Genomic DNA, 24,831 nt, shown 5'->3' on the forward strand with positions numbered 1-24,831 from the left:
ACTAAATAAAATGAATTTGTTGGATTAAATGGGCATTTTTAAAAAGGGTTCTATGTAGTATGGATGACTCTGAATAGAATTAGTTTTATAGTAAATAGAACTAGGTTAAAGAATAATACTGAGTTTCATTTGTGTAACACCTTAAGGTTTAAAAGCAAAAGCTTTTAGATTCTCACACTACTTCTAGCATTATTGTGATATGATATCTTTAGAGTTTATGCTTAGTGTGATATTCTTTAGTAATAATTTAAGGATTTCATATCCTTGGATGTAAAATGTTCTATGCATAGATCAAAATGAATGGTAATTTCTATTACTAGCGTTCTGGGACATCTTAACCCAGAAGACTAATCAGAAACCAGTTTGCAAAGAACTTATCAGTAAAAGAGACTGGGTTCCCATAGTCATTTCTGATCCTTCCTCTGCTGTAGACATTTGCCAGGGAATAAGTAAACTTGTGAGTGTGAGGAATTTCTGATGTGGAATTCTGGGATACCTTCCATCAATGCTGATTGTGAACTCTCAGTGACTTGACCACACAACTAAATTGTATCAGAGTCAGAGTTTGAACCAAGATCTTCTTCACTCCAGAGGGACTTAGAGCCTTTCTAGCCCAACTTTCTTCATGGAATGGAAACTGAGGCCCAATGTGATTAAATGAGTTACCCAAGGTCACAGAGAAGGGAAGAGGCAGCTCTGGGTTTCCTTTGATTCCAATTTATGGCTTTTTCCCTTTTGATTCCTTCCAGTTCCATCAACTGGATATTCTACTGACAATATCTTTTGATTCAATGGATTAATTCATACTGTACATGTACCAATTTGATTTCTTATACACAAACAGGGAATAGTTTGCTTTTTTATATGTTATCTTTAGCAAGCAGGTATGAGGCTCACTGGACAGAATCAGGAAAACATAAGTTCGAATCTGTTTGCAGACCATGGGTGGGCATTTAATCTCTCTCTTCCTTGCTTCCTCCACTGAGGATATTTATATTTACTTCGCAGTGTTATGAGGATCAAATAAGATACTATTTGAAGTTCTGTGTGATTTGAACTTCAAGGAATATGATGCCCCTTCCACGATAAGCTGGTTACCTGAAATCTCATCTTCATTCTGTTTAACTTAGCTTTGGATACTCAACATTTTCCCAACTCCCTCAGTTTCCTCTTACCTCTGATTGGAATGCTGGAGGGTAGAATATAAACTCCTCCCAAACATCCCCTTTATAGAGGGCTAGATCTAGGAATCTCCAGCTTACTCTCCACTTTCCCACACCACATCCCCTTCCAGCACTATTTTGTGTGTTATCTTCTCCTATTAGATTATAAACTCCTTGAGGGCAGGTACCATCTTTCCTTTTTCTTATTTGTATATCCCCTCACTTAGCAGAATACCTGGCATGTAGTTGGCATTTTCTAAATGATTATTGAATTAAATTGAATAGTTGTAATGTGCTTTACAAACCTTGAAGCATTGTATAAATGCTAGTAATTGTTAAATGTCTGTACATTTCAGCGCATGATGACTCATCAATATGGTTTAGTGAAAATACTGTTGTACCAAGAGTCAAGAGACCTTGGGCTGTAGTTTGGCTCTGACACTAAACAGCTGTACAGCCTAAGATAAATCAGTTCACCTTCCTAGGCCTCAGTTTCCTCATATGTAAAATGAAAGAGTTGGACTAAATGATCTGTCATTTGCATCATGAATATTCCATAGTCCCACAAATAATATTCATCTTATCAAACAGTCCCTTCATAATGTCCCAGTCATCCTTATAATGCTGTCTTTTCTATGCAATTAATCAATTTTAATTGCCTTTCATCATTTCCATTTTCCAGTGGTTGGAATAAAATGGAGAAACTTTGATCCTGCTGATTAAACCAATAGGGACACAGAGTATAAAATTCACAGGAATCAATTGCATCAAGCAATGAGCACAAATGCTGGTCAGCCCCCAGAGCTGTGGTCGTTTGGATCCCTATTGTGCTCTGGACAATTAGAATACGTCTCCTGTAACTAAGGGATCCCTGTGTGAGACCATGAAATTTCAAGTGGTAGCCGCAGTTACAAATCACAAACATAAAAGCCTCTTAACCAAATCATCAAGCTGTTTGTAGAAGTAATTGACTGATGTAGCAAATGAATCCTTTTGGATGTTGGAAACTGGATCAGAGTTTCATGAAACCTCTTTCTGTTTATTCCAGATTGTTTGGTTATATTAACAAATAATGAATGATCCTCTCTCCAAAGCAAACATTTTCCTCTCTGGTTTCTTGATTAACATGGCATTTGTAAGGGTTCCTGGCTTTACATAAGTATAAATTATAGTGTGATTTTTGAGGAGATGTTAAATGGGAAAGGATCAATTTTGACTGCATTGAATGATAAATAACACCACTAGACCTTAAGATGAATGTAGATAGAAAATATGTCTATTGGATAAAGTTGCCATTTTAGGGAAAAAAATCTGCATGACTTTTAAATTTTTCTTTTTCAAAGAACTCTATATTATTTCTGCAATCTTTCTTATCTAAGAAAGTTCTTATTACTAAGAACAGAATTTTTTTTAGGGGGAGGTGGGAGATTTGCTCAAGAAGTCCAAAAAAATTTCACAAAATAGATTTCAACCATCCCCCACATTCCTCTGAATAGACTTCTTTTAAATTGTAATGTGTCATATCAAATATATTCTTCCTAAGTCTATATGATTTCCATTTTTGTCTATTCAGAAGTATTTTGAGTATTTTAATGTTCATTTTGAGTAGAAAGATTTTCTTAGGAAAATGTGCTATCAAACATGCATGTCACCTGCTGATAAAAATTCCAATGTACTCTCATAGATTTGAAATAAGTGCTCTTCATTTAGCAAATAATGATGATAATAGTAACAATAATAATAATGGCAGTGAGCCCTAAACTTTGTTTGTATAATATTTTGAATCCTTTTGTATAACTTTCTCTAAGTATACTTGCCAAACTTCACAGCATACTAACCTTGGGAACATGAGAATTAAAAAAAAAGAAGAAAAGAGGTATTTTTTTCTGTACTATATTTAGGTATTATTTTGTTAGACTTGAGACCTAAGTGACAAGCCTGTGGCATGCATAGGAAAGTAACTAAATTAGAACAAAGAAAATAACTAACAGTGAGTTAACCTGAAATTTTTCTTTTGAGTCTCATATTTAAGGACTGTCTGAAATTCCGGTAATAATTATGAAACAAGTATTGCTTGAAACTTTTCTTTCTCCTTCCTTTCTTTCTTGGCCAAATGTCCAATCAGGTCTAGTGTCTGGGGAAGGAGGGAGGGACTAATAATTCTTTTGAAAAATACATAATTATATAAACTGTGTATCTAATAAGTACAAAGATTTAATAAATATATTATTTACAAAATATAATTACATAATATGACATAATATAGTTAGCAAATATAACAATAATAAATATAATAACAACAACAATAATAAGGGTGCAAATAAGAACTAATGCCCCAAAATCTATTGAGTATCTGAAAGATTAGGTAGAGCACCACCAATTCCTCATTGGGATATGAGGGAGGAGCATTTAAAAACCTCACTTTTTCTTTGAAACTCAATAAATGGCATAAAAGCCTCAACTCTGTGATATCCTTTTCTGGAGCTATTGACATTTTATTTGGCTTATAATCATGAAAGAGACAAAGATTTGTTAATAAGCTCACAGAGAGATGGTCAGAATAAAATTTAAGAGCTTACACAATGGGCATGAAATCATGGAATGCATTAAAAGGTACCATCTTGTCTGACCTCCCTATTTTATTAATAATTTACTTGAGATCCAGAGAGATTATGACTCACCTATGGTCACATAACTAGGCAGTAGTAAGCATATGATTTTGTAAAATCACCAAAGGACTTTGGAACAGGTATACCAAACTTTATATTACTAACAAGCCAAAATTAACTTCTAAGAAAATTTCAAAGTAATTTGACTCCTCAGATCTGCATTTTTAATTGCATAGGGGAGTTAGACTGAAACACACTTCCTATGCCCCAACAGCATTGGTTATATCTCAACAAAGAATTGAAATGAACGAATGACTTAATTAGCTTACTTAGAGGACAACTCTTTCTGTCTCCGTTGCTAGGCTTCTTTGATACAGCCTACCCATCATAAGAACCAAGGAACCAAACAGGAGCTACTAATCATCCATGTCCTTGGGCTAGTGGCTATAGCACATATTGGAAGAGGCAAGGGTATAGACCCATCTCCATACATGTTCCATGGAAACTGCTTCAATCCAACCAACCACTACATTTTGATGAATCATCTTTAAAACAATTGAGTATCTGCATTAAATTCTAAGAGTTCCCAATTTTAATTGGTGTCTTACCCCCAATACAAATTGCAGCTTTAGACATTTAGGGCTCAAACATTTAGATCTTTTTTTTTTTAAAAATGGCTATTGACTGGACAGATGGATAGATAGATAGACAGATAGATAGATAGATAGATAGATGGATAGAATGAACATTAATTAAAATTCCAGATTCTGTGCTAAGCATGATAAAATATAAGGAAATAAGAAAACCCCTTCTCTCAAGAACTTTACATTCCAATGGGAGAAAGACAAAAAAAAGAGGGTGCTAAAAAGGGGAGAAGAGAGCAATTGCTGAATCCAAGGCTTCTGACAAGGATGCAAAGAAATCTGGAGAGTGAGTCCATCCAGGAGTGAACCGAACATAGCTGAGGTCCTCTTGTGAACCAGTGGTTGAGTCAGAAACATCAACAAAACTAGCAGGCTCCAGGGCAGAAGCATAGAGACATGTAGTGGGGGACATACAGTAAAGGCTGCTGGTGAGGAATTAGAGACAATTCCCATATTAAGGAAAATATTGATTCTTTTATTCTAAAAGCAAGATTGTGTTTGTAAAATACTTCACCCTGTGATTACCAAAAAGTCATCTCAAGTATTGTGAGATTGAACCATGTCATCCCCCCCACAAAAATGGGAATCTTCCCCAATCTTTCCTTCATCCCTCAAAAAACACAATGCTAAAAATACGATGATTTCTATCTTTAGGAAAACCGTATTCAAGATTAAATTACTTTTATAGTGTTTTATTGATTCTGCCTTTTTATTTTGTGAAAATATTTCTTTATCATATAATATGATTTCTCCCTATCCTGTAGAACCAACAGATGAGTCGAAGATAAGAAGCCACAGTACAGAACCACTACCAAAGCTGGAAAACAAAGAGAGAGGCCATCACAGGGCATCTTCCTCTAGAGAGCCAATAAAAGCTCAGGAATGGGATGGAACACCAGGACCACCAGTAACATCCAGTAGACTGGGAAGATCCTCTGTTAGTCCAACCTTATTAGCAGGAAACAGCAGCTCAGGTAAAATGTAATAATTAACTTCATTAATTTAACTTTTGGAAATTGATTATTGTGTTCTCGTGAGCTGATTTCCCAAATTGGGGGGTTTGAAGATCAATCACAAACTTCTAGGTCTTAATTCAAAGAAAGAACAGATTTATCCATTCACATTTTTTCATTGTACTTACCATGGGAGTGGGGTGAAGAGCAGAAGGTAGGGTGTGAAATGAGGATTTCTTTAATTTGAAGGGCTCTTTAATTTAGCTTCCCTCTACTAATGCCAATCACACAACCTTCAACTGTCTGAGTTCCTGAGAGGTTACATTATTTGCCCATGGTCATAGAGCTAGTAGTATGTAGCAGAGATTGGTCATCAATCCAGATTTTCCTTACTTAAATATCAGGCCTATAACAAATAATCACACTTCATCTTATGTAGTTACATCTTTAGGGCAAAATGACATCATTGCACTGACCTTTTCGATAGGTTATCTTACTGGATTCCATTATTATTATTTTAAAAGACTTAGAGAGGAACCCTGATCAACTATGGAGTGCATGTAGATCACACAGGTGAGTGGCAGTGTTCAAATCTACTTATCAATGAAATATTTTAATGTAATAAACCATCCACTTAAAAGCATTGGGAGTTGAAATTTAAGATTGGGAAATCTAGTTGTGGAATTGGAACCTAAGTCCTCTGGCTCTGAATTCTTTGTTCTTCTTTGGCGTGTCATTGCTTCGCTTCCATATCTCAGCTTTGCCCAAATTTTCTGGCATAGCCTTTGAAAACTTAGAGTCGCTTCTATGCCACAGTAAGGCATAGAAATAGGATCACACCATCTAAGATATATAGGTGTATATATGTGTGTGTGTGTATATATATATATATATATACACACACTTATATACACACACACATATATACACGTGTATATACATACATATACATATATATTATATGTATATATTACATATATACATATATAATATATGTAATCTTGCCTAATTAGAGTTGCTCACTTCCAAATGGACACGAAATGACACAGGAGATTAAACATAAGCAAAATAGGACTATTAGGGATAAAAACAGGATGGAGACAAATAAAAGATAGAGAAAATGTGGTTGTAACCAGGCTCCTGAGATTAACTGAATACTAAAATTGTATACTGAATTTGGCTCCACATTTCCTGGCAACTAAGATAAAGATCTTAACTCACAATTAGATTACCCATTCTCAAATTTAAACTCCCAATGCTTTTAAGTTGGTGCTTTGTCTTATTAAAATATTTAATCGATAAATAGAATTGAACAGGAATATAAAGACTTCATATGTTTTCTTTGAAGTGATGAAAATAGCATGCCGGACTCATGTAGAGTTAGCAATGAAAATAAACAACAATTAAGCAAAAATACTCCCTGCTGTTTTCAGGTTTCTTCTCCTTCAGGCTGACAAAGCTCTGAAGAAATGATCAGTCTCTTAATGTTCTTTTCAAGTAAGATACTCATTTTCAGAAGCAATTAACATGAGTTCATTCTGTGATTCCCCTTGACTGTGATAGGGGGTTGAGCTAAGCGACTCTTCATTCCTATTGAAAGGATGTTTGGGGAAGTACCCTTGCAAACAGCTTCTTAGGCTAACTTAATACAACTTGAGGTATTGCCTTCCTCAAAATTTCAAAAGATAGGTGATATTATTGATGACCAGCTTTCCTTTTGGTATCATTGATGGGTGTCCCCTAGCAGATGGAGAGATAAATTTCTGTGCCACTCAAAAAATCTCAAAACTTTATAGCCATTGTGGTGAGCTTCTCACTTATTTAATGTGGTCCCTGGACAAGTATCCAAGTAGCATTTACTTGAAGCCTTTTCCATTTGTTAAGATCTATGAGAGCTTGAACTTTATTGACACTGTCTTTGAGAAGTTAGGGTCTCCACTACTCCAAAACAATGATTGGGAATAGTCATCATCTACAGTGGCTAGAGCAGTGGACCTGGAGTCAGGAAGACCTGAGTTCAATTCAAGACTCAGATTCTTATTAATTGTGTGACCTGCAACAGTCACTTAACCTCTGTTTCCCTTAATCCGATGAAGAAAGAAATGACAAGCCACTCCACCATCCTTGCCAAGAAACCCTATGGACAGAATTAGCACATCATGGTCTACAGGGTCATGAAGAGGTAGACACTACTGAATGATTGAACAACAACATTCAATCTAATAGGCTGAGTGATTCAAATGACTTCTTGGGTAAAGCGCATCTTCATGGGTTTGGTAGAAACAAGTAAGGGTCTTAAAGTAAATGAACTGGGACAAGGAAATTATGATTAAGGAGTAGGGGAGGATTTCCTGTATGCTTTATTTTTTCATGAATCAGTTAAATTTTTTTCAGTGTCTACTATATGTAAGGGAGGCATTATGCTAGACAGTGGAGATGATCAAAGATGATAAAAAAGTATGCAATTAAAAATTGGGTGATCTAGTGAAAAAATTGCTGACTTTCAAGTCAGAGAACCTGGGTTGAGATACCAACTTGATTCCTTTGGCAAGTCATTTGGAGCCTTAATTTCCTTATCAGCTGAAAAGATGGAAATGGATTAGATGATCTCTAGGTTTCTTTCAGATATAAATTCTGTTATTCTATGAGGATGGAATTGGCTTTAACACTATTTTTCATACATGTAAAAACATGTATCTCTATTTAAGGGATTATACTAGTACTAGAGATAGAAGATAAAGTAATTGAATTTAAAAAAGTTTGGATTTGGAGCCAGAGGACCAGGGTCCAAATCCCAGTTTCTTCAATTACTATTGTGACTATATTACATTAAACTAGTTGCTTAGCCTCTCAGTTGTGATTAGGCAGAGTCACAGCTCTAAAGCAAAAAGTGACTTCAATCTATCTTATACAAGTGAGTAAACCGGGGCACATAAAGGGTAAACAACTTTCCAAGGTCACAGAGGTGGCAGAGCTGGAATTCAAAGTACACGATTGCCAGCTTAGTTCTCAATCCATTGCTCCATACTGCCTCCCATGATCTCTAAATTCCTTCTAGTTCTAAATTTGTGCTGCTATAACGCAGTGCTACAATATGAATACCAGTTGTCCCATTTTATAAACAAAAGCCCAAATTTGTTAGCAAGATAATGGTTTGTACTTGCAAGCATTTTATATTTTGCTAAATAGTTAGAAATGTGCCCACAAATAGGTTAAATATTATTAATGTTTATGGATATTCTTATAAGAAATTCAAAGGGAAATATATTATAATTGAAGAAGTGAGAATTTAGACAAGAACTTATCATTTTCTTTTTTGACATACTGTCTAAACAACCTATTCTTTTTATCATGTTCCCATCTCTCTACTAGTTCTTTTTGGCTTATTTGTAAGACTAATTCTCCCATGACATGTTCAAATGGCAGATAAAAATCACTTTCTTTAAGAGAAAGGAATGAAAGTAAACTTTTTTGAGGGGAGCAGCTATTTGAGTTCTTTTTCTTTATAGTCCCATTGTTTTGCTCATATGTTTTGTTTTTAAAAGAAAAAAAATTCCATTGTATTGAATTGCATTTCAGGAATAAAGAATTGGGTTAGATTTTTGATCATCTGAATTTATTTGGAGAAGTGCTCTTTCTAGAGAAATATAATTTAATAATTTCATAGAAATGTAAAATTCCTGGAGACTCAGAGTTCTACAGTTGACATGAACTATCCCTAAGGTATCATTTGCCTACAGGTATCTGTCATCATACAGGGCATTATTATTTCATGAAATCTTTAAAATCCTAGTAACATGAAAATTGTAAGACAATTAGAATGGCCACATTTATCCCAAGTCCCCATGTATATTTTGAGAAGGAAATCAGGAAAGAATTTTCCTTAAATATAAATGAATTTACCAGTAGTTATATATTGAGAGTCTATTGTGTGTCTAGACCTGAGCTATATCACATTGTGAAATGTTACAAAGTAACAGTAGTAATTTCATTGATATAGAATTTTAACATTTAAAATATTTTTATTCATAAATATGAGATAGGCTTTAAGTATTATCATTCACAATTTATAGAAATACTATTTGAACCTCAGAGGTGTTAAGTAACTTGGGTATGGTAATGATGCCACTAAGTGTAAGAGTCTAGACTTGGACCCTCATCTCCAGATGCAATCAACTAGGTTATTTTTTTCTTCATTCTCTTTTTCCCATTACACCTTGCCTATCCAAAAAAAGCATAAAATATAATACTTGCCTCCTATCTCTTGTGTGTTTTCTTTTAAACATATATTAGGAAATGTTTGGAAGAAAATCAATTAGTAGGCATATGCATTGTTCTTGCCAGAGCTTGCTATTCGCTAAGTTTGAGGTAGGGGAAAATGAGTCAACATTGCCCAGTTCACAATCTCCCACCTTCTTCTTAGACTCTGACTCCCTTCCACATGCCCCCATTCAATTTTAACCTTCAGGTAAGAAGCTCAAACAGCAATGTGGAGCTAAGTAGGTGCTAAGTCCTCATTTACAAATGGCGTTTAAACCAGATTTTAAACTGGAAAGTAAAATATAAATATAAGATTTACATCTTTACAAATCTTCTCTCACAAATATGTTCACATTCACAGATTGATACCTTTGCATAAGAGTTTCTTTACTTAAGGTACTTTTCAGTGATTTTCCAATAGATTCATCAACTTTATCACTGAGGTCTTTCTTGTTTTGTGTGAGTTTTCTTTAGTAACTAAAGTTGATGATTTAAAAGATTGTCCTGTGAGTAAGGATTAAACAGGATCCAGATCTTTGTATAATTAATTCCTTCTTTCTTCACATAAAACACTGGAAAGGTGGCAGAGTTTAAATTAATATGACATCAAATCTTATAATTAACCAATCAACAAAGGCACTGAGTCAAGAAGAGCATATGTGGACAATAGTAGAGAGATAATCCTAACTGAAAGATGAATGTTGGGAAATCTAGGGATATGAATTTAAGTAGGGGAGGCCAGATTATGGAAGACCTTGAGATCTAAGCAATGTATTATTTAAAGATAAGCAAATGTTTATGTATGTGTATATAATTCACATGTAAGTACGCACTTAAATAAACATACTCTCTATATGTGTGTTTGTCAGAACATAAACACACATATACATATGTAGTGATATTCTCAATTTACTCTCTTCACCCATTACCAGGTCCTCACATCTCTGCTGTCTACATCTGCCCCTCAGGGATAAAAAGCATATTCCTGAGGGGCAGTGGAGTTCTAATACTATCAGCTGAAGCTCCCTTTCTGGTATATTCTCCCTTAATTCTTCCTGGTGATAAGTACTTCACTATCAGTTAAGTAATTCATATTGTCTTAATATATTATTAATTAATTAACATCATTTGGGATTTTCAAAGATATGTGTGTGTGTGTGTGTGTGTATGGAGAAAGAGAGAGACAGAGAGAGAGACAGAGAGGGAGAGAAAAAGAGAGATGTAGATATATATATATATATATATACACACACATACATATACTGCGGAAAATATAGAGTGAACAGAATTATAAACATGTTGTCTCAGAGTGGAACATATTTTCCCCTCCACCACCTAAATCCCTATGGAGAGTAGACTCAACTTAAAGGGGGTTGCTATTAATCTACCTCTCCAAATTCCCTTCTTTGCATATTATAGCCTTTGGATGATTTGCCCTGTTGTGGCAGGACATTGCATCTCAGCTGCTTGGTGTCTCCTCTAGTAGGATGGATCTGGTAGGTTGATTTGGCTTACCTTCCAACATACTTTGGTATGGATTCCAGTTACTGGAGCTTTGGTGGCTATTATAACCTTTCAAAGATCATAAGACCATGACCTAGTCTCTTCTATCTCCTATGTACAGTGACCTTGAAAATAAATGAAGCAATTACTTATTCATATACTCATTTATTTACTCATTTACTCATATCCTGGTCTTCTATTGAAGTAGGTAAAAAATGTTCTCTTTCATTTATAAAAATGATAACACTGACTTGCCATCAGTAATTCTTATCAGAGGTGATGGATTTCGTAGATTCACAGAATCCCAGAATTGGAAGGGAGCTCAAAGTCCATTTACTTCAACCCATACTTGAGCAATAATCCTCTCCATGACAAATTTTTAAAATAGTCATCCACCTTTTGGTTAATGTATGTATGTATGTATGTGTATATATACATTTATGTGTGTGAGTGTAGTTTCAACTCAACTTTCATACACCATATAAAATTTATATATCTATTTCCATAGCAAAACATAAAAGAAAATGAAAGTACGTGAAACTTTAAATCTCTTGTATAGCTTGTTTCCCCTTTTATATATATGATAAATATAAAATATAGCTTTCAAAGATGTTCTGCTTGTATTTAATTCTCTCAAAAATATGTTGATCTTCCTGCTTTTCTATTCTGAGCATTTTTTTGAATGTGGAAGATTTTTAATGTTGTGCTACCTTTCAGGGTAGCTCAATCCACTTTTGAATAATTCTAACTCTTAGCAATTTTTTCCCGTTTTGTTGAGCTGAAATCTTGCTCTCTGTAGCTTCTATTCCTTGCTCCTAGTTCTCTCAACAGGTACCAAATGATTGATCATCAGGTTCTTGTTAAGCACCTACTGTGTGCGAAAAACTATGCTAGGCCCTGAGAATTTGAGAACAAAAATGGAATCCCCCATCTCTCTGGCTGAACAATTCTATTTTCTCTCCCACAAGATAACCCTTCAAATTATTAAAAAACATTCCATCCCTTCACCATTCTGGTTTTCTTTCTCTGCTTGATCTATGGTATGTCCTCCCTAAAATGCAGTCCTCAGAACCAAGTCACTGTACTACAAGATGATAGCTTTCCTAGTTCTAGACACTTTACCTCTCTAAATTCAATCTAGGATTTTCACTGATCCATCTCTGCTTACCATTTGACTAACATCATACTTCTATTCCTGGTATTCCTGGAGCTGTCTGCTGATTAAAACCTGAAAAGCTAATGTCTACAGGGAGATTTAATTCATAACTTGGGCCTAATCAGCACAGTGCTCTAACTTACTGTGCTAACTAGCCAAAAGAACAAACAAAAACAAATTAAAACAAAGAAAAATCCTTCGGTATCTTGGAGTGAGGTAAAGAGTAAGTAGAAGGGGCAGCTAGATGGTGCAGTGGATAGAGCACCAGCCCTGGATTCAGGAGGACCTGAGTTCAAATCTGACCTCAGACACTTACTAGCTGTGACCCTGGGCAAGTCTTACAAAAAAAAAAAAAGAGTAAGTAGAGTAGCATGATAGTAATGAGCTGGGCAGGTCCCTTTGCCTATTTCTGACTCAGATTCCTTTTCTATACAATGAGAGGAATTAGATTAGAAGATCTTTGAGGCCCCATCCAATTCCAATGTTTTCTACAATCTTTTGATCAACTTGTTTTAATATACTTTGTGCAAAAGCGGTCAGTCCGTCAACAAGTACGCATTAAGTACCTTTGTGTCTAGCACTATGTTAGATGCTTGGTTGTTGTTCTTTGTTCTCCTAAGAGGATGAAGATGATATCACTATGTTGGAGTCAAGATAGCACTTTCCAAACCTTAAACTGCTATATAAATACTATCGTTTAATTTAATAAATAAGTAATAAAATAAATGTGTTATTTATATATATATATATGTATGATAAACATAAAATTGTTATCATCATCTTAAGATGGCAGAAGTGAGGAATGAGAAGATGACAGTCAAGGTGCCTCACTAGCTGGAAGAAAGTAAGGCAGTCCTCTACACTTTGAGAAGAGACTCTCTGTGGTGAAATATTGGGTAGACAAAGAGGAAGTTACACACCTTGTCAGACATGGATGGATTGTAACGTGCATCACTGAAAGGAACTCTCAAATTGATTAAGATCACAGAACCATGTGCATATTGTGACTATTCTCTTGTACTAAGTTTTCTGTTCTCAAGGCTAAATATGAACTCATTATCCAACTGATCTTTATAAGACATAATGTCTCAATTATGATCTCAAAGCCTTTTACCATCCTGATTACCCTTCTCTGAATTCTCTCCAGTTAATTAATGGCTTTTTTTCTTGACTGTATTCTGTGATCTTGTCCTCAACATGGCTCTAAGTTAAGCCTCCGCCAGCTTCCACAGGGTCTATGCGCTTTTAGATTCTGCCTCCCCTAGGCTATCGTTACTAAAAAACTCATTGTTTCCTATCTTGCAATCTAACAGACCATGGAGCAGAAGACAATTTAACATAACCTACTCTTCTTTCTAGTTCTAAGACAGTGATTATTTAGTTCATCAGGGAACATTTTCTGAATTCTACTGCTGGGTTCTGCCATCTGCCTTTACCCTCAGGTATTAAATGAAGAATTCCTTTATTTCAAAGTACAATCAAAAGCATGAAACTTTCCCATTCTGAATTGGTTGTTATAAAACACTAAATTATTCATTTTCCTAATATTCTCACTCCTTTCTCTGTATATGTCATCCATGTAACTGAGGGTCAAAAAATACAATTGATTAGGTCAGCTTAGTCATATATTTATTTCAATACTTTGGGCAAAGAGTATACAAATGAGTTTACTGAGAAAGAAGGAAAAATTAAAGCCATTTCATTCATTCTTTCAAAAAGTTCATTCATTCATTCAACAAATTCTGTACAAAGTAGTATCCTAGGCCCTATGAGTCATACATAGATGATTAAGATATGATACCTTTCTGACCTCCAGGAACTTGTAAAGTAGTTGTAGCAGTGCTAGTAGTTAATAAAGATGCAAAGAATGAGATAACAATTATAATTATAAATACATAAAACAGTACCTACATCTATAAAGCACTTCATACTCTACTTAATCTAGTTTTCAAAGCATTTTCAAGAATATTATTTCATCTGATCCTCACAGCCACCTGGCAAGGTAGACAGGGCAGGTATTATTATCCTTGTTTTACAGATAAGGGAAATGAGGTTCACTAGGGTCATACAGCTACCAGGGCTTAGAGCTAGAATTAGAAAGAAGTCAGGATGTCTGACTCTTAGGCAGTTCATTTCACAGAAACAAACAGCTTTTCAAAGTAACTTGTGATTATTCCCCATTCCTGAGGAGGGCTCTCCCTTTTTGCCAATCATTGGTAGAACAAATATTTTGAACCGATTTTCCCATTAGATTGTAAGTTCTTTGAGGACTGGCCCTGTTTTACCCTTTTCATATCCCTAACATTTAGCATAGTGCTTGACATATAGTATATGATTAATATATGCTTATTGATTTGGTCCACATGGACATTGAACCTATTAACATGGTTTCTATCCAACTGAGGTAAACAGTCAAAATTTTCAATTATTCCCAGGGCTCATTATGCAATAAAGTGCTTCATTACCCTGAAAACAGCTGGAGAGAAAGATGTTCCACATTTGGTTTCAAATTCCTTATAGTATAACACTATTTAGCCCCCACATGCTCTAGGGAAAATTCCATGTGGAAATATATTCAGAAAAAAAGTCAAAATTTAATTCAAAAAGGTAGGGCATGAAATGGAACAATTCTTTCACACTGATGACATCATGTAAGTAATGCAGCAGATTGGTCAAATTTGAGAGGAACAGAAACAATGCAATAACAAAGTTTTCTTTTGTTTTAACGCAAAATCCTTGTGCCTTTTACTCTAGGAGAGAATTCTGTTACAGGGCTCTGTCTGACACTTGCTTCTTATTGGCATTATTATAGACTTTTCAGTCAGATCATTTGGAAAAGCGTGATTTGGAAGTTTATAATCAAATAGCTGACTAAGGTACAATGAAAGAGCATTTTTAAATAAAATCTCTCTTCAGAAAAAAACATAGACAAAAACTAGGCGCCTGTACTTTTAAATTCAGAAAATTCCACTTTGCATGGGATGTTGTATATATTAAGACAATTCAAGGGAGAGCTAAAAACCTCTGGTGAATGGTGACCCAAATGTGATTCAATATTTAAGCCTAGTCTAGTGTGCACCAATTCCTTAACTGGACTCTGCCCTTAGCTGAATTTTAAAGGAACTTTCTGCTATTTAAGTGAAGTGACAGTCATTAGCCGCCCAAAAAATGGAAGTTTGCATCTTTTACTATAGTCAGAACCTATGAAAGTGTATGTTCTGGAATGACAACCTAGTAACTTAGACCCAAAGGAGGAGATGATAACTAATATTTTTTTTTCGCTGCCATCTCCTGTCCAAGGTGGTAACTGCAGTTAAGTTTTGGAAATGCTTCCTCCCCATCTCTCCCACTTTGTTCCCCTCCTGTTCTCTGGCTTTTTAAGTCACAATCTACTTGATAGCTGGCCAGTGTTTTATAATTTCCTGCTGTGAACTTGAGAAGTGTGAAGGGGGAGAGAGTATTCATTTGATCAGACTTCATAAACAAGTAATATAGTAAATAATTAATATTCTGAGTGATTATAGGCCAAAAGAAAATAGCTGGAGTGATAGCAAATTAACATGTGGTCATAGAAATTTCTAGCATTTATTAGTATTTTAGGATTTGCAAAGTATTTAATATGTATTAGCTCATTTGATCCTCACATCAACTCTATGGAATAGGCGATCTTATTATCTCCATTTTACGGATAAGGAAACTGACTTTTCTAGGGCCAAACTGCCAGTAAATATCAGACACAGTCTCCTGACTCCAAATCCAAAACTTTATCCATTGCACCACAGTTTCTAGGCAGCTGAGGTAAACCATCATAATCCCCAATTATTCCAGGATTCATTATGCAATAAAGTGCTTCATTACTCTGAAAATTGGAGATGTCCCACACTAGGTTGCAAATTCCTTGTGGAATAGCCCTATTCACTCCTTTTGGAAGGTTCCATGTAGGAATAGATTTCGAAAAATGTTAAATAATGTAAATTATAAAATGGGAGAAGAAAGAGGGAAATGGAGCAATGCCTATAAAAATGAGAGATAGACAGAAAGATAAACAGACAAAGACAGAGACAGAACTGATGGAGTTGTCATAGCAAATTAACTCGGCTGTCCTAAATTTTAACTATCCACAAATTAAAGCAATCAGTCTTTCTAAAGTTGCTGCACATTTTATTAAGCAGCAGCTACTAACTTCATTAGACTCCCCTCTTGGTGTAAACAAGAAAAACACTTCAAAAACTTACTTTATTTTGTTGTCAGGAGAGCCAATGTTTACTTCTTCCTCTTCTCTACCTCCAATGTTCTTTTAGTTCAGTGTTCCCAAGATTTGCCCGCATTGAATGTCCTTTGAATTCTAAGAATTGATTGTTGACTCTAGTCACTCAAGACAGGGGCAAAGTGAACTCTTCTATCTAACAACTATTTCAGCTTCTATTATATCAATAAGGAGTTTCGACAGTAGAGACACACAGACTCATAGGATGGGATAAGGAAAATGGGAGAGCCCAGAGTCTCTATTTCTCATGAATTCTAGAGTACCCATTCTGTATTTTCTGTCTGCCTCCTCTAATAGGGTATCTGACTTTTTTCATGTCATGGACCCTTTTGGCAATCCAGTGAAGCCTATGGAACCTCTCTAAGAGCAGTGTTTTTAAATGCATAAAATAAAATAGGTAGTATTGCAAAAGTAACCAATTATATAAAAATACTGTCATCTATTATATATGTATATACACACATACATACATGCACATATATACATATGTATATATACATATATATAGATATACGTATGTATGTATTTTTTTTTAAAGTTAACAGACCCAAGGTTAAGAAAATCTATTTTCCATGAACTTGGGAGAACTTGTGGAATAATAAAATGGTGGTTATTGTCATTGTGTCCTTAAGTGATCACTGTGACCTTATCTCTGATCTGCTTCATTCACATGTTCCCTTACACTCTGATTTTTTTCTAAATGAGATCAATTGTGGAAATAAATTCAGTGAAGGACAGTTTGTTTCAAACACTATCAAAGAGTATTTAGTTCCTGAAATTCTAAAATAATCTCATTATGTGAATTTTCTCTCCTAGGGGCAGCTCTATGGTAAGAACTTTAACAAAAATATTCCAGCCAGGTGAATGTACATGTCCTTTCTTTAGTTTCCTGAAACTTTGAACTTCCTCTAAAATGCAGGCTTTTATGTTCAGCAAATCACTGTTTCCTTTTAGAAATGAGAAAACCATCCAAAATACCATGAAACTAATAATAACCTTTTACTATTTACCATGGTAAGGATAAAAGGATGAGAGCAGAAAAATACAACCCCTAAATAATTCAAAGTCTAGTTCATTTTAGTGAACCCCAGAGTTTCAGATCTCTTTTTTAAACCATCGAACTTTTTTCCAGAGGCTTTAACAAATAACAAAATGAATGGTTGTGAGTTTTCTTTTCCCTATTGGACTCTCCCCATATACTTTGACCCTTCTGTAAGAGAAGTGACAATGAGAAAGATATACAAACAAGAGAAATGGGGAAAAAGCAATATGTCTTAATCAAGAACAATCAAGAATTTTCAAATGACTATAAGAATTACAGTTTTCATTCCATATTTTATCTCAAAATGAAAAGATAAAATTTAGTGTTGGGAGAGACCTTAAGAAATATCTAGTGTGATGGGATCCAAGACTTAAGTATCCCAAGGATCTTTATAATTCATCTAATCCATCTCCTTTATATAGATAAGAAAAATGAGGCCAAGAAAATTCTAGGGACTTTCCCAAGTCTCTCCAGGCAGGGATTCTAACTCAAGTCACATGACTTCCAAGTTCAGTGTTCTTTCCACTAGATGTAACCTGACCTTGTTCACAAGTGATGCAAGGACGACAAAGGGAGATGATGTCACTATCTCACAGTCACAAATGTATTATCAAAGGGGAAAAAAAAGATATGCATGGTATTTGGGACACATGCCTGCCAGAAACAATTTTATTAACTTATGCTTAGAGGGATACAAAAATGAGTAGCTTCTCCATGTCTTTGAAAAATCTCTCCAACACTAGCCATTTTGAAGTTACAGATAATAGTATTTCTAAACAAATAAAAAAATCAAATACAAATTAACAATGTTATAGAACATAATAAGCAAGCTTAGAAAAAACTTCTATCCATTCATCAAACAACTACTGCTACCTTAAAATCTCAGTATATTCCAGAGATTCATTTCACCTAAACCATTCAATTTGCTTAAGGATCAACATAGCAATGATTTGAAACAGATTAAGACCTTTCCCCTCTAAGCCCAGTTACCCCACCCATTGATCTATTTTCCACACACTCTAAAATCATTCTTAAACATGTACACAGTCTTCCAAAAGAAAGTGATTGGCCTTTAGAAAGGAAAAAAGAAGAAAAAAAGGAAGAAAGGAGGTTATTGAAGTGTGTTTTTTCAATGCAGAGAAGACAACAGAAGGAAGACTTGAAAGAAGCATAGACAAGCAAGACAGCTTTGAAAGTTACAACTTGAACTTTTTGTATACTTAAAAAGCAAAAGCAAGCTATGTGTAATAGAATTTGGTAGTGTCATATGCAATCCCTTTGTTATACCAGGTATATATGGAAAAGTACATTTTATTTAAAATTTCTTAAGCTCATATTGAAATTTTTTAAAGGGGGGGTAAGGATTTATTGGAGGGAACACATTTTCTAGAATTTTAATTAAGTGCTGATACAGTTTTCTTCATTTAAGTAAGTCTGAAAAGGGCTTTAGATTGAAGTGATATTTTTTTTAAAATATTGTTTTTTTTTTTAAAAGTGGCCTTAGTATACTTTAACAATAGTGGAATTTGATCTACACTTTTTTTTATTGCAAACCCTGTATGCATTTGAGCACACCACACTATTTCTCTATCATGTATTGTAATTTTGGCCTTTAACATGTGGGTAGATTCCAGCTTCTCTCAAATACCTTCTATGTTATCCCAAGTGCTACCTACTACCTGTCTGGCTTGTGTTCAATGTTTTTGTCAATGTCAAGTACATTTTCCAGTATTCAAAGCAAACTTTCTCTGCCTTTCATGTACCCTGGAAGTTTGATAGACACTGATTAGAAATTTCTACCAGAACAACTAACTTTGAAACTCACAATACTTCTTGTGGGCGCTGAAAGAGAGTGCATTAAAAAAAAAATAAGGTGACAAAAGAATCTACCTCATCTGAGTATAACAGATTTCAATTCTTTGAAGTTAGATGAAAGCATTGTTCTTGGTAAGGCCAATCTCTCATAAATGAGCACATCTTGAGAGGGAACGTGGTCCTTTGCCTTTGCTTTTGGAAAGCAAGAACAACTCAGAAGCAGCCTCAGTAGCAACAGAGGTTCCAAAGATTTCATTACACCCAATACTGATTGAGATAGTATTGTATTACACATTTCCCCTGCAGTTAGGATAAGAAAATTTCTGTGCTTATCGTTAAAGACAAAAGACAACAAAATTTAATATTAAGAGAAGCAGAGTGACCCAATGCATGAACACCTAACATGGTGTTAACCAAATAAATCATCAATAAATGTTTCTCTTTTCCCTCTACACACTTTTGCTGGATGATCTCATCATCTCACTTGAGTTCGCCTATCATCTTAATGCCCATGATTTTCATATTATCTATCTGTCCAGTCCTTACCTCCCTTCTGACCTTGTAGTCTCTCATCTCCAGCTGCTTATATCTTCTAAAAATCTTAAACTTAGTGAATCCAAATCATTTCCCCCTCCAAAGCATTCTCTCTTTCTAACTTCCTTATTGCTGTCAAATGTACAATCATCCTGACAGTAACCCAGGCTCTCAACCTAGGGATCATTCTCAATTCCTCATGCTTACTCCCTGTAACCAACCAGTTGCCAGGTCCTGCTGTTTTTATCTTCTTAACATCTCTTACATATCTCCCCAGACAGTGCCACAACTCTGGTACAGTCCCTGATCACCTCATGCCTGAACTATTGTAATGGCCTGCTGGCTGTCCTCTCTCACTTGACTCTATTTCCATTCCAGTCTATCTTCAACTGAGCTTCATTCAACTCAGCTGTCTGAGAGCTTCCTAATTGCAAGTCTGATCATGTCAACTCCTATTCAATCAAGTCTGGTGGTTCCCTGTTAGGTTTGGAAGGTTATCCATGAACAGACTATATACTCTAGACAATGTAATTACTTTTCATTTTATTAAAAGCCAAATCCTACTTTCACCTGTAGTTTGGGAAGGTATCACAAGACTAGAATGGCCTCCCACATATGAATGAGTTGTCTTTTCTATCTTGGGAGAGTGAGTGCTATAGGTACAAAGAGATTATAAATCAGTGCAGCATTAGTATGCCAGTTGTGTGTTTGGTCTCCCCTCCTCCCCCCCGCCAAAAAGCAAATTTTTAAATGTGAAAGATAGAATGAAATTGTTGGTTCATGGGTTATGTCTACTGTTTGTACCCTTATCCATCATCTCTAGAGCCTTAGAAACTAGTCATAGGATCATAGTTTTAGAGCTGGAAAGGACCTTAGAAGTCATTGAGACCAATCCCATCATTTTACAGTTGAGAAAACTATGGCTGAGAGAGATTATGTGATTTACCCAGGGTTGTACAGTCAGCCCAGACTTACTTCATGAGTTTATTAGTTCACATTTTATTCCATGGCCCCCAAAAGACAACAGCAAAGTATTTTTTTTAAATTAGGGCTATCTTAGGACTTTTTTTGGGCAATTGCTTCTGGTTCTGATTCAGAGTAGATTCGATGGGCTTTCTTGACGTCTAAGATGGTTGGATATGTACCATCATACGCTTAAAGTTCTAGGACCATGAGTATAAAATTGCTATTTTACAACAACTCTAGACTTGTGATACACTTTCCACCTTCAGTTGTCAATAAGGTGTAATATTTAACAAAATGAAGAGTAGTGTCTTCTGTTGAAAGTAATTCTGCCTCCCAAGACACATAATCTGTTCATGGACCAGCTTCTACCCTTAAGTTATGCCTGGGATGCTTTTAAGAGCATAAGCCTGAGAAAATTCCTAGTAATTCAATTATAATCAATTCAACAATATTGTTGATGCTAGTCTAGGTCCTGGAGATGCAAAGGCAAAAATGAAACAATTCTGTCTTCAAAAAGTTTATACTTTAGTAAGGGGAAAATACACAAGCCATGTGTGTATGTATGTGTATACATATAGGTTTGTGTGTTTTCGTAGTGGAACCAAGGAGTGCTAACAACCAGTAGGATCAAGAAAGTCTTCACATAGGAGATGGCACATGAACTGAGTCTTGGTTGCAGCTAAAGACTGCTTCAAGAGGTAGTTTTAATGAAGAAAAACCTTTTAGGCATGGCACTCAATTTATTCAAAGTTATGGATGGAGATTGAATGTTGAGTAGCAAGTATATCAGTTAAGCAGCAACATAGAGTATCTGAGGAGTATTATAAAATTAATCAAGAAACTTAGGTTGGAGCTATATTGAAATGAAAAGAATTTTGTATCTTCTCCTAGAGACAATAGGTAACTATATAAGTTTCTTGAGCAAGAAAATGACAAGGTTTGATCGATGTGTTAGCAATATCAACTTAGTACCTGCATGGGCATCAGATTAGACATCAGAGCTAGGAGGCAGGGAGAACCCAAATTGTGAGCCAAGCTACGATATGAAGTGCAGCAACAATGGTGGTACCATTAGTAACAAGAGTAATAGTAATAGTCAAGGAAAAAAACAGTTAAATGCCTAACAGGTTCTAAGCAATGTATTATGGGCTGAGGATGAGAAAGGTAAATAAATTAAAAAATCTCTGACATCAGAGAACTTGCACTTTATCTGTGAAACAAAATATACATATAGGAAATATACAGAAAATATATGAAAAATAGGTGAAAGGTAACTTTAGGAAAGAGGCATGAGAACTGAGGGATAAGAATCAGAAAACATATACAAAGTGAAGCTCAAGCTAAATTTTGTGGGAAATCTGGGGAAATGTATTGCATGCGCAGGGAACAATGGGTGCAAAGGAAGGAGTTAAGAAATAGATTGTCTTATGTGTAGAATGACAAGAGGACTAGTTTGGCTAAACTAGAGGTTCCCAAACTTATTTGGCCTGCTGCCCCCTTTAAAAAAATTACTCAGCACCTCTTGGAAATCTACTTTCTTTAACCTTTTAACATTTTTTAAAAATTTGCATCATTTCAAAATAATATAGATGCATATATACACATATATACATATATATTAAATGACACATCTTAAATTTAATAATTTATTGTGAAATTGTGTTTTTTTCTGCATTGAAATTTTGATGATGCAATATCATGTCATGTAACTGTATAGTATCATGTTGTAAACAAGTCATTGCATGCGTATGTTCTTGCTGATGTATGCTGGACTCTGGACAATGGGCAACATGCTCACCTGCCAACACTTGCTTGTTAAGACCTGTTGGTGGACTTGATCACTGACAGGTTATAACTTGCATTTTGTGTGTTTATTTGGAAAATAATGTAATCACTATGACATTAACTCTGTTACATGAGAGATGAAACATGTATGAACGGTCTTTCAAAATTCTCTCCTTATGCTTCCACCTCCCCTTAATTTTATTCAATGTCCCCTCAATTGCACCCAAGGCTACTACTGCCTCCTCTCCCTCCCACCCCCCAGATTGTTCCAGTGTCCCCAGGGGCCAGTATCACCCACTTTGGGAATCTATGGGCTAGACCATAGGTATTATGAAGGGGAATAATGTACAATAAAATGGGAAAGGTAAGGTAGATCCAGGTTCTGAAGAGCTTTACCCTGCCAAGTCACTTAATCTCTGTGTGCCTCAATTTGTTCACTTACCTCACAAGATGCTTATGAGGATTAAATAACTTAGCTTATATAAATACTTTGTTAACCTTAAGGGACCTTAAAGGATCTTCTGATCTTAAGTTGAATCTTGTTTCTACTACACCATAGCCCCTCTTGTGACCAACAAATGGAATAAAGGGGAAAAACTGTCTTTATTATGTGACATTGTTGACCAGTTGTTTTATGGTATATTTTGTTTTACTTCATATACTTAGACATATCAGTTACCAGTCTGCTCCTGGAGGTAGGAAAGCAGAGTAAATGAATCAGCACTGTGATCTCATATGGCAAGAGACACTCACTTCATTAGCTCAACGGGTAATATTTTCAGCCATAGTGCTGAACAGAACCCTGGAGTGAACCCACATCATTTACCTCTGATTCCTTGGACTGGAATTAAATTTGCTATTTCAGTGTGTCTAAATGAGAGTTCTCAGTATTAGTATTCCTAGGAAACATCAGTTAGAGCATCTCATTCCAGATTCCTGAAGGAAATTTGACACGGTATGTTCTGAAAGGGTAGGTGATACTCCCAAGGTAAGTATGCATTCATGACACACAATGTTGGAAAGTTACAAGTTATACTGTTATTTCTATCCTTAACATTGTGTACTGCTCTGTGAATGACTTATAAAACCATTTATTTCTATCCAGTCTTATAAATACCTCAGATACACTAAGTGGAAATAATGAATTAAATAAATAAATGAATTAAAATGAAAATGAAAAAATGAGGAACTTCCAATTTCCATCTTTGTACCTGATAGCTTCATTGTATGCTTCCACCAGTCACCTACTGTTATTCCTTTCTTCCATCAGCTTCTCTCTTCCTTCCTACATGGTGGGATGAGGGTCCTAGTTTGACCAGCCTGTTTCAGTAAAAAAATAAGCATCACAGATGTTTGAGCAGGGAATGACACTCAGCAAATACCGTTTTAAAAATGATCAATTGACATCAGTGTGTAGGATAAATTGGGAGGAGTAGAGTTTGCCATGAGGAAACCAAGAGCCAGGCTATTGGAGCAATTTTGGGATGATCTTTCTAGGTGAAACTGGATTTGAATTGTAGCAGAAAGAATGGAGAGAAAAGAAGAAATAGGAGAGACATTTTGAAGACAAAAATCAATTCAGAGAACAAAAGAAGGATGAAATAATTGTAGCTCCAAGGTTTTGAACCCAGATGCCTGAGAAAATAGTGATAGTATAAACATAAATAGCCAAGGAACATATACAAGTTAAGGAATTAAGTCAAGTATAGAGAGATGGATTTGGAAATCATTGCTTTAAGGGGTGAATGAATTACAGTGAGAGAAGATGAGTTGGTTTCTTGAGGGTGTGAAGGTAATTATGTTTTGTTTTAGTTTTCTTTAATCAAGACTTGTGATTTAATCTTTATGGAGCACTCTCAGTATAGAAATTCCTTCCACTCATCAATTATCTAAATCAGCAGTTAGTTAATCTATAACTTACACACTTAGAGAGTTGCCTGAGGCACTTGAATAGTGTAGGACACTTGTAGAATGTAATCTGAGTCCCAAAGCTCATTGGTATGAGATTCTCTCTTCCATTAGTGGAGATCAATGCCAATGCCCCTGCATGAGGGCCTAGGTGGGAATTGGTGAGGGTGAGAGAGGAGAGATCCAGTATTTTCAGTTTCTGGACTTTCTTCTGGTCTTTGAGTCT

General features: G+C 35.3%; 1 protein-coding gene across 1 annotated transcript in view; it reads left to right on the forward strand.

Moving 5' to 3' along the window:
* Positions 1 to 24,831, forward strand: part of NYAP2 (neuronal tyrosine-phosphorylated phosphoinositide-3-kinase adaptor 2) — a 252,409-nt gene that overhangs the window by 220,048 nt on the left and 7,530 nt on the right. Inside the window, exon 4 of the mRNA XM_027876137.1 lies at positions 5,181 to 5,390. Coding sequence (XP_027731938.1) covers positions 5,181 to 5,390 — 210 coding nt within the window. The remainder of the gene's footprint in view (positions 1 to 5,180; positions 5,391 to 24,831) is intronic.

This window comes from Vombatus ursinus, unplaced genomic scaffold (genome assembly GCF_900497805.2).
Source record: "Vombatus ursinus unplaced genomic scaffold, bare-nosed wombat genome assembly UNPS02014810.1, whole genome shotgun sequence".
NCBI classification, from domain to species: Eukaryota; Metazoa; Chordata; class Mammalia; order Diprotodontia; family Vombatidae; genus Vombatus; species Vombatus ursinus.